General features: G+C 39.6%; 1 protein-coding gene across 1 annotated transcript; it reads left to right on the top strand.

The window, feature by feature from the left end:
• The first annotated feature begins 1,500 nt into the window (after nt 1–1,500).
• slc25a33 (solute carrier family 25 member 33) lies at nt 1,501–11,691 on the top strand. Its single transcript, XM_051950073.1, has 7 exons — nt 1,501–1,741; nt 4,032–4,205; nt 5,555–5,632; nt 6,505–6,605; nt 8,233–8,299; nt 9,584–9,864; nt 10,811–11,691. The coding sequence occupies exons 1-7, from the start codon at nt 1,701–1,703 to the stop codon at nt 11,008–11,010; spliced, it is 942 nt and encodes a 313-aa protein (XP_051806033.1). The 5' UTR covers nt 1,501–1,700; the 3' UTR covers nt 11,011–11,691.
• The last annotated feature ends 5,110 nt before the right edge of the window (nt 11,692–16,801 follow it).

Genomic DNA, 16,801 nt, shown 5'->3' with positions numbered 1-16,801 from the left:
TCCAAGACAGCCGTTCATCACACCAAGAAAAAACAAGACCAGCATGGTTCTAACAAACTGATAGCTGGTCAGGAAACGTCTTTCTACCACCAGATGACCGTCACTCATCTGTTCCTGTCAGGAATCGCCATCAGACCTCCAGGGACCTTAAAAATGAGTGGGCAATGTGGAGAAATGGGACTTGTTCAGCAAGGACAGTTGGCAACCGACTTCTTGAAGCTGGTCTGAAGTCCCACGGGGCAGGAAGATGGCCTTCATCAAGGAAAGGCAGAGGAAAGCCGGTTACTCTTTGCTGAGATCACAAGGATTGGACTGTTGATGATTGGACTAAGGTTCTCTTCAGGGATGAATCCAGTTTTCAGTTGATGCCCACTCCAGACAACGTACTGGTTAGGAAGAAGACTGGAGAAGCTACAAACTAGACTGTCTGCCCCTACAGTAAAACATGGGGGTGGATCAGGGACCATCTGGGGTAGTCTCAGTCTGGGTGGAACAGGGAGAATAAACCAGGTCATGTTTGGGGCTACTCTTGAAAAAAAAAGTCTTCTTCCATCAGCTGGAAAACTCTTTCCTGCCTCCAATGACTGGATTTTCCAGCAAGACAAGGTCAGTTAAAGCCTGGATGGAGAACCAGAACATCGGAACCATGCCTTGGCTGCTCTATCACCAGATCTAAATCCAACTGAAAACCTGTGGAAAATCATAAATGCTAAATGAAGAACCACAAACCCAAAAACAAAGCAGATTAGTTTGAATTTCCTCAACAAAAAATGGGCTGCTGTGACAGCAGAAGCTGGTGGAAAGCATGCCAAGAGGCATGGCTGCAGTCATCAAAAACAATAGTTATGTAATCAAGTACTAACTCCTCTGTGGATCATGGGACTAAAACAGACAGAGAAAAAAACATGAAATGCCTAAAAGCTGTTTTTGGCCGCACCATGCCATAGCTATTGATGAAAGAACTTAAGAGATTTTGGCTTTAAACTGTCTAGATATCAGCTCTTAAACTCTTATAAGCTGTTTTTGTTGATACCATTATACCTGTCCAAACAAATGTACCTGTAGTTGTACCAGGCTTTAAAATGAACAAGAAATTGAAGAAAACGAGGGTGCTCTAATCAATTTTTCCGTGACTGTATTTGAGATTGAGGTGATTTTCTCACTACTGTTGTAAGTCCTCTGATTGTGATTGTCTCCATTAAGTCCTTAAAAATGCTCTCCCTTGAGTTATTTTGTTTTTGTCATGGTGTATCTGTATATTTATCATGGCTCATTCATAACGAAACCAAGCATACTTCCCTTAAGGACTGCGGGCCATTATAAGAATACTGCTGTTAATTCTGCGCATGATGCACAGGATCGGTTTCATTGTGTACCGAAAGTAGTCAAGGTCAGTGATGATCTGCTGTTGTGTTTTTTTCTTCGGCCGCCTGTAATTGGGCAACGACGTGAAAAAAAAGCCAGGAGAATCGAGCACATGTTCCCACGTCACGGACAACACCCCCAGACGGCCATCTGACGCAATGAGAGCCGCACTTCAGGTCACCCTGCCAGCTCAGAGCCGGTGTTCACACTAGCGGAGGCACACCGGGATCCTAACAAAGACCGCTTCTGACCTCTCTCTTTTTTTTCTTTTAACACTACCGCCATTCTACCGACACTGTAATAAGAACATGGTGGCTGTTTGAGAAGAGGGCAACATGGCGCAAAGAGACACGCTGCTGCATCTCTTCGCCGGGGGGTAAGTCACTTTAAATGCCCCCAATGGGGTATTAATAACTCAAACGTTCACGAAGAGGAAGCATGAGCTTAGTGTCCTTTGCTGCGGTGCTAATTCTGAAAGGATTTAGTCTTAAATCGGAGGCAGACTAGCCCGGCATGCTAAGCTAGCTCGTGTTAGCACGCAGCGATCTTTCGTTTCTTTATTCGTTTTCAAGTGTTTATTGTTCATTAAATACGTCTGGGGTGTAATTAATGTTCGTGTTACACACTTAACTAACAACCTAGCTAACGTTGTGGCGAATAAAGCACCACTTGGTACGTTTTAAAAATATATATATATATTATTCTTTGTATCAGCTAGCAGTTAAGTTATACCCGTGCGGAAGTTTGCTAGCAGCTGCCGTTAGCTAGCAAGAAGTCGCTGTCAGCTGTTTCGGAAGGTTGTGTTAGTGCTGTGGGGTTACTTTGTGTTACGAGCTGATATTTTTAACTTGTAACTGAAGACTGACTTGGCGTCGAGACCGTCTTCCTCCCCTTGTGACTGCTTTGGATGTGGCGCAGCGACAGCGTCTGTTAGCATTTAGCCGCAGGTTGCCCTTCAGTGTTGCATAACAGCGGAGTCTTCATAGCAAACAGCCTCACTTCCAACCCAGTGATCTGAGAAAACCGTCAACCGCAGCCTGTTACATAACTGATGTTCTTTTTTGACAACTTTCTGTCTCACGTGTATGTTGTAGTAGTATTTATGAAGCCCTTATAATGATATTCAATGCTGTGATATAATGTGGAGTTGGAGGGCAGCTTGGTAACGTTAAGGTCACATTTAGGGACACTGGCTTTAAAAAAACAAAAATGACGCCATGTCACCCTTGAATTTATGACCAGCTTATGAAGACAGCCAAGAGACATGTGTCGTCTTGAATCAAACAGAACTTTCCCAGCACAAACAGCCTCTTGTTTTCAAGTCCTGGCCTGATTGTTTTTTTTTTAAATAAAGTGATAAAAATGTCCTGATTTTCATTGTTTCTGTTTTTTTTCATTGGGCTGCTTCTTAGTTTTTTGGAACCTGTTTTTGTTAAAGTTGGGTTTTTAATACAGCCTAGGTACTTTTGTAGTTAGAATTTTTATTCTAATACAGAAGAGACACTATTTCTTTAATTATTTCATTCGCTATTTTTGAAACTTGTCATCATAAAACATGTTCAGTACCCTCTGAGAAGCCTATCTGAATTTATATCTTTGGTTATAGACAGCATTTGGTAGAATATCAATTTTCTATCCATACAGGCGACTTTAAATGTGTTGAAATTACAGGTATGTTTTAGTAAATTTTGAGTATCATTGGAATATCTCATTGCCAATCACCCTAACCTCTTATTATCTTCATAAATAATAAGAAAATGTATGTAGAGAGTGTTTTTTGGGGTATTCTAGGAGCCTTCACATGAGTTAAAAATGACACAGATAACTTTACAATTAAACATACTGCGCACAACATTACTCAGACTTGCCCAGCAGTGAAACAACAAACTAGCTCATCTAGTACGACAAAACCACTAATTAATGCACACAATGTAGGTCTATGAGTGCATTTGTTTCTTAAAGGGCCGGCAGTGTTGCATCTATTTCCCTTTGTTTCTTATCTTTGTGTTCAGCGGTCATGGTCACATTGTTTCATCATGTATTTGTTTGTCACATTGGTCTTGCAATGTGCAGAAACCTAATCAAGAGTTCAGCTGGAGGGATGACTGGTGATGAGTGAACTGACAATTAGGTCAGGTGTTACCTCTGCTAAGATGTTTGACTCTGTCCTTCAGACGGTACATGAGGCTTACTTTAATCTGTTCCAGACTTCTAAGCTGATCACTGACAAGGTTACACGGTTAATAAAGGATGTACCGGGGAGAGTTGCAAAGAACTAAATTAATTAATTGTGCGGAAATTGAGGAGAGCGCGGTCTAAAAGTAGTCTTTCCTCAGGCAAACGACCCGTTCCAAGTGCAGTTAAAGTGTCTGAGCTGGAAAACCCTGTAAACCAGATGTGTCAGCTTAACTCTGCTGCAGAGCATGAGACCAGGCTTTGACCATAATTGTTCATTGCACTTGGCCAGTAGTGCTTCAGCTGTGTGATGATGGAAAAACACTCTCCTTGGTAGACGTTATGAGTAACCTTGTAAATAATCACACCACACCACTTTAACAGGTTGTACATTTGTTAAACAATACGTGTTGACTGAGGGCACATCACCTGCAAGATTTTGAACCTCTCAAGGCCTAAGGTTCTAACTTTCTGTGTGATTTATTTTGCAGATGCAGTGGTACGGTGGGAGCCATCGTCACCTGCCCCCTGGAGGTGCTGAAGACACGGCTGCAGTCCTCAGGTCTCACCCTCCGGCCGGTCTTCCAGGTCCAGCTGGGCACCCTGAGTGGCACCGGGGTTATCCGACCGGGGGCTGTGACACCCGGGCTGCTGCAGGTCCTACGGTAAGCTGCTTGTTTGTATTGTTTGTAAAGCAAACAGCGATGCAGCGTGCCGTATCGGCTATCCCATGAGGCATCTGTATTTCCCTAAATGCAAACACGGGGACAAAGTGTTCCTTCCTGACAGCTGGAGCACTTTGATGTTTTTCAGGGCTGCCATGTAGGGACTGGCATTATTGTTAGCAGGTGACTTTTCTTTTGGCATAAAAACCCTAATTCTAAAATGCAGGTCTTTTTCTTTAGTTTGGAATTGTTGCATTAGATTCTGTTCTTATTAGTCTGTGAGAATATGAAACATTTGGCAAAGCCTGTGATTTATATTCTGCTTTCGTAGTCTTAAAATGAAGGCCTTTAATCTTCTCCTACATTATGTGGGGATTAAGTACTCCGTGTTCTGCTCACATTTAAAGTATTAACCCAGCTGTTTGGGCCGACACAAACCACGCTTTTCCATCAGGCCTGATATGGAGCTACGGATAAAATCCGTTTTTATGGCGTCCACGACTGTAGCCCTTTAATTAGAGTTTGCTTAGATTGTGGAAGACTAGAAGCCCCAGTGGGCCAACAAAGAACTGGAAAAGGTTTGAACTCCGGTGCTGCATCAGTGTTATATTACACTTAGAGCAAGGAGGTCTCAAATTCAGCCGGTCTAGACTGGTGTAAGCTGCAGCTGTAGGCCGTAAAAGTTGCACATGCCTAAAGACAACTCTTTTTTTTTTTTTTTTTTTTTGGACAAATATTACTTTGTTAGTTGAGGTCTCATGTGAGTTTTGCAGCTTAATTAAGTTGATGCAAACAAATTGTTCAGAGATGTTAGTGTTGAGAAGACATTTATAACAAACCTGAAACTCTTTGTCTCTATATTGAAACCTCAAGACCACTACAACTTAAAAAGAAGTTATGTCTTTAAGCTCATTGTTGTTTGAAAAGAGGTGCTGGGGATCAGAGAGAGATGATAAATACATGAACCCGGCTAGACTGATGAGGTGTGCGTTATAGAAACCAGTCCAAACTGCAGTTTTTCTTGCCTTCTGGGAAAGCAGACTTCCATTTGGAGAATGAGTTTGGTTCCGTACAGAGTTAACCGGCTCTGTGGGGATGTGGCTGACGTGACAAACCAAGCAGTACTGTGGTGACTGAGTTCAGTGGATGAACTTCAAAACCGGCTCAAGTGATCCGAACTGGCACAAGACCTGGGATGATTGCTTGAGTTGGGCTATCATGTTCATTCCCCTAATATAGCCTTGGATAATCCAGGCTTTTGCTGAAACAAATATAGAGACAGTTTAATAAAAATGTGTCCGATTGAAACTGTGTTTTAATGGCTCAACGACTCTTTGCTTTTATTTCAGGTCAATTCTTGAAAAAGAGGGACCGAGATCTCTCTTCCGAGGGCTGGGGCCGAACCTTGTTGGTGTTGCTCCTTCAAGGTACAGTGAATTCAGTGTTTACCCTCCACAGTGTACATCTGGGTTGTCCATCTGCCCGTCACCTGTTAGCGTACAAGTTCACGATAACACACACCGAGGTACCAAACGTTAAACAAAGCAGAGTCCTTAGTTTTCTGTAGAGTCAGTTATTTTTATGAACCTCAACCAAAGAAAACAAAAAGGAGGACACTGTGCCTTTTATTTTTCATTGTCGTTGTTAGAACATATGAACTGTTTAAACATTCACAGAAATACAGGGAAAAACTAGATGTTCCTTGATCTGCAACTGAAGTTCAATCTGAATCTGACGTGGGTACACCTTCTGACGTTTTAGTTTCACCTTTGTTCTGCTTTCAGTGTCAACAAAAAGTCAGTACTTTGCCCCATTTTTTTCTTCTCGGGCGATAGTCGTGGGTGTAAACTCCACTATATAGCCGTAATATAACCATTCCTAAACGTTCATTTGACTTTCTGTGGTACTGAAAGTGGTTATAGGTTACTTATCATTCCCCTTGTGGTTAATTAGTATTCGCTGGATTATCCTTTGCTCAGCGGTGCCACTCTCCCTCTGTTCCACTGGCCAACTTGGACAGGTTCAGAGTGAAAGCAGCTCTGTGGTTCCCAGTGCTTATTCAGCCCATTCTGGTGCAGTGACAGTCTGTTCCAGAAGCCAAGCAGACAGAGCAGCGCTGGGGAACAGATCGCTCTGGATGCACTCTGTCAAACACTCACACCAGCCCAAATGAACCGATTGCATAACTCCGGCTATTATTAACCACATTTAGAAATTACATTTGTATTTCATCAAAGTGTGCTAATCTACAGCTGAGTCAGTGTCCAGTTCTGAACGGTCTGTTCTGTGTGTGTTTCAGAGCCATTTACTTTGCTGCATACTCAAAGTCTAAAGAGATGTTCAACGGGCTGTTTGTCCCCAATAGTGGACTGGTGCACATGTCCTCTGCAGGTGCTGCAGGTGAGTCATCTGTTCATTAGCTTGTGTTGTATACTTGTGATAAACGGCAGTAAAATGGGACGCTTTATTGTCTGAAAAGCACTCCATATATTTTTGTTTGCCATGTGGGCACTTTCAGAGTCTATGAAACGGACATCATTTCCTTCAGGAATGTCATATTTTCTTGTGTACACCACCAAAAAGTCAAATCTTACCAAGTCTATTTGTGTTATTTTTAGTCAAAATGTCTCCTCCCACTTGATTTAAGAGAAATTCCCTTAACAAGTGACATTTCAGCAGATGGAGGGAGTTGTTTTAACCTCGCAAAACAAAGTCAGCAGCTGTCTCCCTTTCACACACATACACATTCCACATACCCACAGAAAGCTTAGAATCTCCTCTAAACACTCATAATGATACTATATGATGACGATACTATCAAGAGTTTTTTTTATTTTTAGGCGAGGATAAAAAACTTTCATTTTTTCCTGTGTTCCTTCTGCATTTGCTCTGACACAGTGGCACCTACAGTGATGGTTACACCTCTGATGAAATCTCACTGGTCTTACCTTTATTTTGATATCACGATTATTCTCATAGAGGTTGTATTTCCACAGCTCTAACCTTTTTATTTATTTTTTTCATTTTCGAGCAGGTGCCTCAAAAACAGGGATCAGGGACTAACAGGTTAAGACAGTGCATCTTAAATATCTTGTCAAGTCAAATAATCTTAAAATTATCTTATTTTAACCCTCGTGTCGTCCTGTGCGTCAAATTGACCCGTTTGAAAATGTGGGGTGGGGGGGGAAATTACAGTGAAAAGTTCAGCATTTTCAATATTTTTTGGGAAATTGTTGAACAATTTTTTGATTTGGGGAAAAAAATGTTACACTGTTTCTTCAAGAACATTCGGAAAAAAAATCAACCAAAATCCAGTGAATTTTGCTGGATTTTGGTTGATTTTTTTTCTGAATGTTCTTGAAGAAAATATTAGAAGTTTTACTCATTTATATGTAATCACTTTAGATATTTTTAGGATTTTTTTTTGGAAGATTTTTATTCATGTTTTGAAAATATTTACAATTTTCATTTTTTGAGTTTTTATTTCTTGCCAATTTTTTTTTCTTAAAAATAAAAGTTTTAACGGAAACTTGTAAGGAATTCTCTTCCTGAAGATTTTGCAATTTTTTATACATTTTATGGATTTTTTTGGAGATTTTTTTTTTAGACATTTTAACAATATTTTTTGTTGCCTGTAAATGAGGACAACAGGAGGGTTAATACACCTAAGCTTGACAATCCTGGTAAAATAAAGGTTAAAATAAAGTTTCCCAGCTAATTTTAAGATCTCAGTATTCTCAATATCATATCTTATTTCAAGAAATCTTACCAATCCATTTTTACTTGCTCTATTGGCAGATTGTTTCATTTATTTCAAGATAAAAGTTGTTTGAACTAATTTTTTTTCTTGTTTTGAACGGGGCATTTTTTCCATTGTAGTCATATATCCGAGTCATTTCTCTGTGCTCATAATCTCCTTCACTGTGTTTTTACAGCTTTTCTATGAGCTAGATGATTGAAGAGGATGATTATCTTATTGGACACCAAATATGAAACTGAATGTGCTTGTTTTGTTCCTTGTTCTCAGCTTTTGTTACCAACTCTCTGATGAACCCCATCTGGATGGTCAAGACCAGAATGCAGCTGGAGAAAAAGTATGCACACTGTACTTTGTTTTTTTAGCTCTTGGCAGACTGAGGCGTCCTGGTTGTGATGTGTGTGTGTGAAACAGTGCGACTTATTTCCAGATCCTGGCTGTCGGGAAGCCTCTCTCTAGAATGTGACCTTTGATAGAAACCTTTACGCTGAGCCTACCTTCATGGGGCTGTCCTTGAGTTCTGCTGCGTGTGACCCGAGTCCATAAATACACAGCGTGATGTCCTGTCCTGCCTGCAGAAGACGAGTCTATATTTACATTTCCAAGTACAGGGTAGTAGTGTCATGTGAGCTCACAGGAGGAAGTTTGTTCATCCACACTTGACCAACAACCCCTTTGTCCTGTAGCACAAAATGGTGGATTTATGATTGAGAAAGAAAAATAGTGAATAATCTGAAAGCACCTTCAGTTACAGTTAGAGTTGCTTATATGGCCCAATGAGGAAACACGAGGTACTTTAAAAAGCTTCCTTATGGAGAAATGTGAGTAAGTGTTTAAACAATAAAACGGGTTGTTTCCTGAACATTTAAACGAGGACTTCAACTGTTTGTTTTATCCACCGCAGTCTGGCGATCCTGATGAATAAATATAGACAGATGATCATAAACAGTTGTAACAGGTGTTAGTTTAGCCCTCCATTGGCTCCCAGTTCATGCTAGAGCTGATTGTAACCCTCCTGTTGTCCTCATTTATGGGCACCAAAGAAATATTGTTTCCTTGTCTGAAAAAAAAAATCCAAAAATTCAGCAAAAATATCCCCCAAATTTCTGAAAATTTGTTAAACCTTCAGGAAGAAAATTCCAATAATTCTTTGAAAGTTTTCCTTAAAAGCTTTATTTTTTTAAAAAAATCCCCCAAATTTGGCAAGAAAATTCTTGTAAATATTTTCAAAAATGAGCAAAAATATTCCAAAAAAAATCCTAAAAAATATCTAAACTAGTTGCATATATATCAGTAAAACTTCTAATTTTTCTGATTTTTTTTTTGAAATAATTTTCTATTTTTTGTTGTTGTGAATGTTCTTAAACATTTTTAACATTTCTTTTTTCCACCAAAAAATGTTCAAAGATTTGCCGAAAATGTGGACATCAGAAGTTTCACTGTGATTTTTTTTTTTATCCCCCCCCCCCCCCCCCCCACACACACACACACACACACACACATTTTCAAACTTTAAAATGGGTCAATTTTGACCCGCAGGACGACACAAAGAAAGTGCTTTATGAATAACAGTTATTATAATGTCACTCATGGACCGTTTTGACCTCCTGTCACCTTTCAGAGCCAGGGGAGAGAAGAAGATGAACGCGCTGCAGTGTGCTCGCCATGTTTACAAAATGGAGGGAGTCCGGGGCTTCTACCGCGGCCTGACTGCGTCCTACGCTGGCATCTCAGAGACCATGATCTGCTTCCTCATCTACGAGACGCTGAAGAAGCAGCTCGCCCAGAGCCAGTTCAACTCACCCAAGAGCGAAAGCGAGAAGGGAGCGTCGGACTTCCTGGGCCTGATGATGGCAGCTGCTTTCTCAAAGGGCTGTGCTTCCTGCATAGCCTACCCACACGGTAAACACTCAGGTCCACTGCTTGTCGCTTGCAGCTGAACAGCCAAATGTGTGGGAGGAGGGTCTTTACACTGCAAAAACTCAAGATCTTACCAAGTCTGTGTGTCTTATTTTTAGTCAAAATGTCTCATCCCACTTGATTTAAGATACATTCACTTAACAAGAGACATTTCAGCGAGATGGAGGGACTTGTTTTAAGACAATGCATCTTAAATATCTTAACAATCTTGAAATTATCTTGTTTTGAGTTGAATTTTACAAGAAAATTCAAAATAAGTTTAACCCTCCTGTCGTCCTGTGGGTCAAATTGATCTGAAATGTTAAATATGTTTCTTAAGAACATTTACAACAAATCCAGTGAAATTTGCTGGATTTTGGTTGATTTTTTTTGTGAATGTTCTTTCACAAATTTTAGAAGTTTTACTGATCTATATGTAATCACTTCAGATATTTTTAGGATTTTTTTGGGAAGATTTTTACTCATTATTTTGAAAATATTTACAGGGATTTTCTTGCCAAATGTGGAGGATTTTTTTAAAATAAAACTTTTAAGGGAAATTTTTAAGGAATTATTGGAATTTTCTTCTTGACAATTTTGCAAATTTTCAGAAATTTAGGGAATTTTTTGCTGATTTTTTTTTTTTTTTTCAGACAAGGAAACAATATTTTTTGGTGCCTGTAAATGAGGACAACGGGAGGGTTAATCCATCTCAAGTTAGGATTCTGCATGAAAACAAAAATCTATTTTTGAGTGAAAAACTTATTTTTTTAGCATGTCTGGCTCTAAATCTATCTTATTTCAAGAAATCTCACCAAACCGTTTTTCACTTGTTGTATTGGCAGAAATTTTCACTTATTTCAGGGTAAAAGTTCCTTGAAATATTTTTTTTTCTCGTTTTGAGAGGAGCAGTTTTTCCATTGTAGACTCTCCTTGTGTGTCTCCACAGAGGTCATTCGGACGAGGCTGCGCGAGGAGGGCAGCAAGTACAAGTATTTCTTCCAGACGGGGAGGTTAATAGCGGTGGAGGAAGGCTACGCAGCCTTTTACAGAGGACTCATTCCACAGCTAATCAGACAAATCCCCAACACAGCCATCGTCCTCTCCTCGTACGAACTCATTGTCCACCTGCTGGGAGATTCCAAGTGAAGACCTGTTTGAAAGTTGTGTTGTTGTTTTTTTTGACAAATGATGAACGCCACATGAAACCCAAAACACGCTGGGCAGGAGACTTTTGAAAACGCAGCGCATACATGTTTTGATGTGGCGCTGCAGAGACTGCTATGGTGGAACTGAAGCAGGTTATACTGGTATCCAAAGAGCTAAACCTATTATTTTATCGAACGCTTGTTAGGAGTTTTAAATAACACAAGCAGTCAGCGGTACTTACTGAAACTCCAAGAACCTGTGAAAAAAGGTCATCTTCTTAGAGGACTACTTTTAAGTTAACTAAATTATTTTTGTTTTGTTATTTCACATCAGTGTTTGTTCCTTTTATCAGTGGTAAATGTTCCACCACGCACAGCTGGGCGGCTCGGCTCCATCAGTAAATGAAGGGATGTGTTTCAGAAGCAGCGGTAGCAGTTGTTCTTCTTAGCGTTATGGCGGCACAAACTATTTTGAGATTACTATTGTACTCGGACAAACACAATCTGCTGGATTTGAAGTTTTGAGTTAGAGAAATTTATCATATTTTTCTTTAATATATATATATAAATACAGGCATATCTGTATGTTTTTCTTTGTGGAAAAGATGGTCACCTTTTGCACTATAATGACAACTTGGATGCGTATTTGACCAGTGGCTCAATAAAATGCATCGAAAAACTACATCTGCTGTTGTTTAGCACTGAAATAATGATCCTCTTGATATATAAGTGTGCCTTTTTTTTTTGTTCAGAAAAGATAAATAACTTAGAAATTGGCCTGTGCAAGAGTAATTTGCAGGTTCTGGCCAAATATTCTGATAAAGTGATGTAATTAGGAGTCTATAATTGATGATGACATCTAGACTTGGCTGAAAATACATTTGGAGGAAGCTGGAGAAGAGCGTCTTCAGTCACAGCTTTTTGAATATTTGACATTTTTCGGTGTCCGACAGTCTAAAATGTGCAGTTATTACCCTGCTTTGCTTTCTCCCTTCAACTGTTGAAAACATGTTAGTCTTCACAGTAAACAAACCAGGAAAAGTTTTCCTCCATCTCCACGTGTCATTCCCAAAAAACTGATCTTTTATGGATTAATATTAAATCACAGTCGGTGTATTTGGAATTTAATGAACCCCAACAAAAATTGTTCACACTGACTACAGTTAAGTGCAAATAAAACACATGCAGTGTATCAGTGGTCACATTTTTCCAGTATAATTGTAAAGGGGTGGCAATTACAGTCTGGAGACAGCGTGTCATTTTGATCAAAGCTCTGTTACATAACACAAGTTCCTCATTGGATGAAGTCTCACTTCAATCTGGTGCCTTTCCAGCACATTTACATTTATGAACCTCTTTGGCTTCACGCTTTAGTGGGGAGGAGATGTCTTGGCTCGCATGCAAGAAAGAAGAAAGAAGGAACAGTGTGGTCATCTAAGATGGGAAATCAATAGGAAGTGGAAAAAAATACGTGGGGCCGTTTATTTCTTAGTCACTTGGTGTGTGAAACTCTTTGAGCACAGACATGAGTCAGCGAAAACATCATCTTCCCGCTGAGCTTTTGGCTGATTCATCCACATTGTCCCGTTGCTGGTAAGAATAGACTCATAACCGCAGTGTTTGAAGTGGGAGGATTGCAGCAGCAGCAGTCATGTGGAGCTGGGTGTTCTCTTTGTTACTCCCATTCTCCGAAATGCAAGGGCGTCAGTTTGTTTTTAAAAGTGGGGGGGATGGAGACCACAGCACTTTGAGAAAATGTCGAAGAACGGCGGCAAAGTTCCACAAGCTGGGCTCAAACTCACAATCCCCGCACCAAAGGCGGAGGCTCAACCTGTTGAGCTATCGGTACCTGTGGGTAAAAGGGTCTGTGGGCCGCTATAGTACTAATTCTCCCGGGCCGAAATTTTGCCCCTGCACGTCTCTGGTCGGAGCTTCCACTTGGCATAGGCGCAAATTTAGCATCTGCACGGTTTTTTTTAACCTCACGAAGGTGTGCTGTATGTCTGCGCAACTCTCGGCCGAGTGTGGATGGTGCGTTCATGAGCGTCGGAATTTTCTATACTGCTGAAAATAACTGGGTTTACAACGGCTTACATGTGAAGAAATTGAATGTGTTGGAGACAAAATGACCCCTGACAAAAAGTGTGTGTGTGTGTGTGGGGGGGGGCACATCCCCACCGTCCCCCCCTAAACTGACGCCTATGCCGAAATGTACACCAGGTACCACTTCTGACCAATCGCAGGTTTAGACACAGTACAAATATGTAGTTTTACGGACACTAATCATAAGCTTTTTCAAGAACAAACAATATGTTCCGTTCCAAGAACCTCTTTTGATGCAGTTTCTGTTCCTCATTAGAAAAAGCTATGCAGCAGCTTGAGTGGACGGCTGAGTGTTGTGTTAAGAGATTCTTGTCAGCATTGGTTGGGCTTGAAGAGTCTGAAAATGCAGAAAAACCTGGTGGCGTGGAGTCAGAAAAGACATCTGGCTGCACTACCTGCTGCCAGCAAGACACACCTGAGCCTCTGACAAAACTAATACTGATTGTGTTGCAATGTGGGGAGATATAAGAAAGAAGAATGTGTGGGACAAGGTGATAATATATCCACACCTGTACAGACATTTTTCATGGCCGACAAGATGAATGAGCACAAATGTAGCTTTATATTTGAATTAGACACACCAACACACACAATGCCAGCTGACCTAAAAGGAATGCTTATCAATTTGATCTGTTTTTCTTATACATTTCCTGCTATGACAAGCCAACATGTCTGGGGAATTTCTGTGGAACAGGTCTTATTATTTACTTTTTCAACTTCCCACTGTGAGTCTGAGGTTGTGTTGGGACAACCATTCAAATAACCTGCTGAACTACTCTTTTAAATAGCCCATAAGTTCTGCAATCACAAATGTTCAGTCAGATGATTGCATCTGACGGAATCGGTGACATAAATGAAGTTCTTGCTCCAGCTCCGTCTGTCCAGCATTGCAGTCAAAAGTTATTTGCCATCCAGACCAGTATCTTCTTCTAGGACCTTCCTTAGTGTTGTGCTCGGCCTGCCAGTCCTTCTGATAGTATCAGGTTTCCACAACAACGACCAGCTGCTTTGTTGTTAGGGTTAACCCAAATTTGAGTTACCACCAATGAGGATTTAACTCCTAAAAATGAGCAAAAATAACAAAAAATCTCACAGTTAATGCAAAATGGCGGATTCCTGTTAGGTTTAGGGTATGGGTGCCATGACTTTTTTTGGTGCGCATTGATGTGCTGCATTTGCCTACCAAATTTCGTAGATCTAGGTGAAAGTTCTGCTCATAGTAGATGCTACAAATATTGCATGGGGGCGCGAAGGAGCCATATTTCCATACAAGATCTGTAAAACATCAAACTTTTCACCAGTTCTGATGTTTGTGAGTTTTTGAGCTTGCCTCAAAAATGTGCTTCTTTTGGGTGAAAAATAATTCCTTGCATTGCAGTAGTAGTCAGTGCTCGCGCCCTAATCATCCCTTAAATCCAGAGTTATTAGTAAGACATTCAGGGCTCTAGTCTTGGACACCCAGGCCTCACAAAGCCACAGCCACAGTGTCCACACTGACAGATGTGTTGTGTGGATGTAATCTGCAGGGGAGGAAGGATAAAAGTCCACTTTTGTTGGTCTGGTTAGAAAATGTTTCATTGCACTAAACTGTGCACAAAAAGTTCTTGAGCTCTTCAACTGGTGACAGATTCTCAACCGCTGAGTTAATCCACACCCTGGTCAGGTGAAGCTTTAAAGGACGATGATCAGATCGCGTGACTCCTTTGACCAGTGACTATAAATGTCCACTTTAAAATGCAGCTTTATTCAAATGACACAAGGCCACACGTGACAAGAGAAAGACGAGAACAAACTGATGACATGATGGATGCAGGTGTGTCGGTTAGGATCATAGTCGAACTCTTTAATGTCCACAACTTCACCATTTGTCGTCTGAGTGATTATTCCAGGCATGATATGACCGACAATCAGCCACATGATGCTCTGGATGTCTGGAAACGTGATTATCCTGGTTCCTAAAATGTTCTACAACTTTGTGGAGTCCTCTGGGGAAAGTAGGACAACAGTCCATAAGCTGCATCAACAACCTTGTTGACTCAATGTGTGGTAGATAAGTTGTTCCTGTGATTTCTGTCTATTGTCATTTCCAGTATATTGCATACTGGGTTGTGTCATGCTGTCTGTAACTTATTGCTTTTTTAATATTTTTTATTAGAAGCTGTATTTCTTATATAATGTAATTATTATTTAGTTATTTAGTTTCTTCTGTAATATTTACATTTTGTTATTTAGTCATATTGTTTTCTAAGGCTTTTTACAAATTATTAATGTCCTTTTTGTTTTGTTTGTTAGTCATATTATTTTCAAAGGCTTTAGTGTATGATCAGAATGACAAATAAATAGATCCAGAGACATTTTTAAAAATTATTCTTACTTAAAAAATAAAAATAAACAGACAATAAAATATTATTTTCTAAGGCTTTAGTGCCCACAAAGCTTCAATGTCATTTTTGTTTTGTTATTTCGTCAGTTGTTTTCAAAATGATCAGACTGATAAATTAATAGAGCCAGCAAAACCAAAATATTGAAAAAATGACCAAAAAACAAACAAACAAAAAAAATATATATATGGTAAAAACTATTAAGTAAAAAGTACACACACACACGCACGCACACACACACACACACACACACACACACACACACATATATATATATATAATCTGTAAAACACAAATATAAAAAAAGATCGCAAAAATATTTATTTTGATATAAATAGTAAAGACTAAAAATTAGAAAAAAATGAAAAAGTCATATATATATTACATACATAAACTTGCAAAAATAATATTAATTTATTTATTTTGATATAAATAATAAAAATGAATAATGAGAAAATGTAAAAATATTTGAAATATATGTAATCTATAAACCAAAAATATAGGAAAAAATAGCAAAAATAATAAATAATAAAAGCCAATAATTAAACAATAATGAATAAAGACACAGACACACACACAGACACACACATGTCTGGTTCTTATATCCCCATGGGGACTTACCGTTGACTCCCATTCATACCTAACCCCTAACCCTTACCCTAACCCTAACCTTAACCAACAACAAAACAATGCCTAACCCTAAAGAAACTTTTTTGCACTTTTACTTTTTTCAGTAACAACAACATGGCCAAGATAACACTGTTTCCCCCCGTGGGGACCTCATTTTTGGTCCCCACGGTGACGCGAGTCCCCACCGAGATAGCGTGGAGTCAGGTCAAAGTCCCCACCAAGTCCCCACCGGTATAGATAAACACGTACACACACATACATACATATATATATATATATATATATTTCTGTAAAACCAAAATATAGAAAAAATGCAAAAATAATGTAGACTTATTTAGATATAAAAATATAAAAAATTATAACAAAAATAAATAAAACCTAGAAGTTTTACCAAACTTGGACCGCCCAGCAACAAAGATGACCCCTGTGACCTTGAAAATGAGGTCACGGTCACCAAATGGAACTTGACCTGTGTCTTATTATGGTACACCTGTGTACCAAATATGGTGAGGCTACATCAATATTTTGTGGAGTTATCAGCAGAAACCAAATTGTTACAGACAAACAAGCAAGCAAGCAAGACCATGCAGGTGAAAACAATACCTTCCGGAAAACACAGTTTTGCCGGGCGGTAATAATGTTTTTTTTTTTAACAGTCGGTTTTCCATGGTTAATCGG

The sequence above is a fragment of the Acanthochromis polyacanthus genome, chromosome 6 (genome assembly GCF_021347895.1).
Source record: "Acanthochromis polyacanthus isolate Apoly-LR-REF ecotype Palm Island chromosome 6, KAUST_Apoly_ChrSc, whole genome shotgun sequence".
In the NCBI taxonomy this organism is placed as follows: Eukaryota; Metazoa; Chordata; class Actinopteri; family Pomacentridae; genus Acanthochromis; species Acanthochromis polyacanthus.
Note: the sequence above shows the minus strand (reverse complement) of the source record. Positions and strands in the feature narration are given on the sequence as shown.

What these genes read in the sequence shown, in the direction of transcription:
- slc25a33 (XM_051950073.1), top strand. Translation starts at nt 1,701, where the DNA reads ATGGCGCAAAGAGACACGCTGCTGCATCTCTTCGCCGGGGG. An exon ending in CTGCATCTCTTCGCCGGGGG is followed by an intron (nt 1,742 to 4,031) that starts GTAAGTCACTTT and finishes TTTATTTTGCAG; the next exon opens with ATGCAGTGGTACGGTGGGAG. An exon ending in GTTGGTGTTGCTCCTTCAAG is followed by an intron (nt 5,633 to 6,504) that starts GTACAGTGAATT and finishes TGTGTGTTTCAG; the next exon opens with AGCCATTTACTTTGCTGCAT.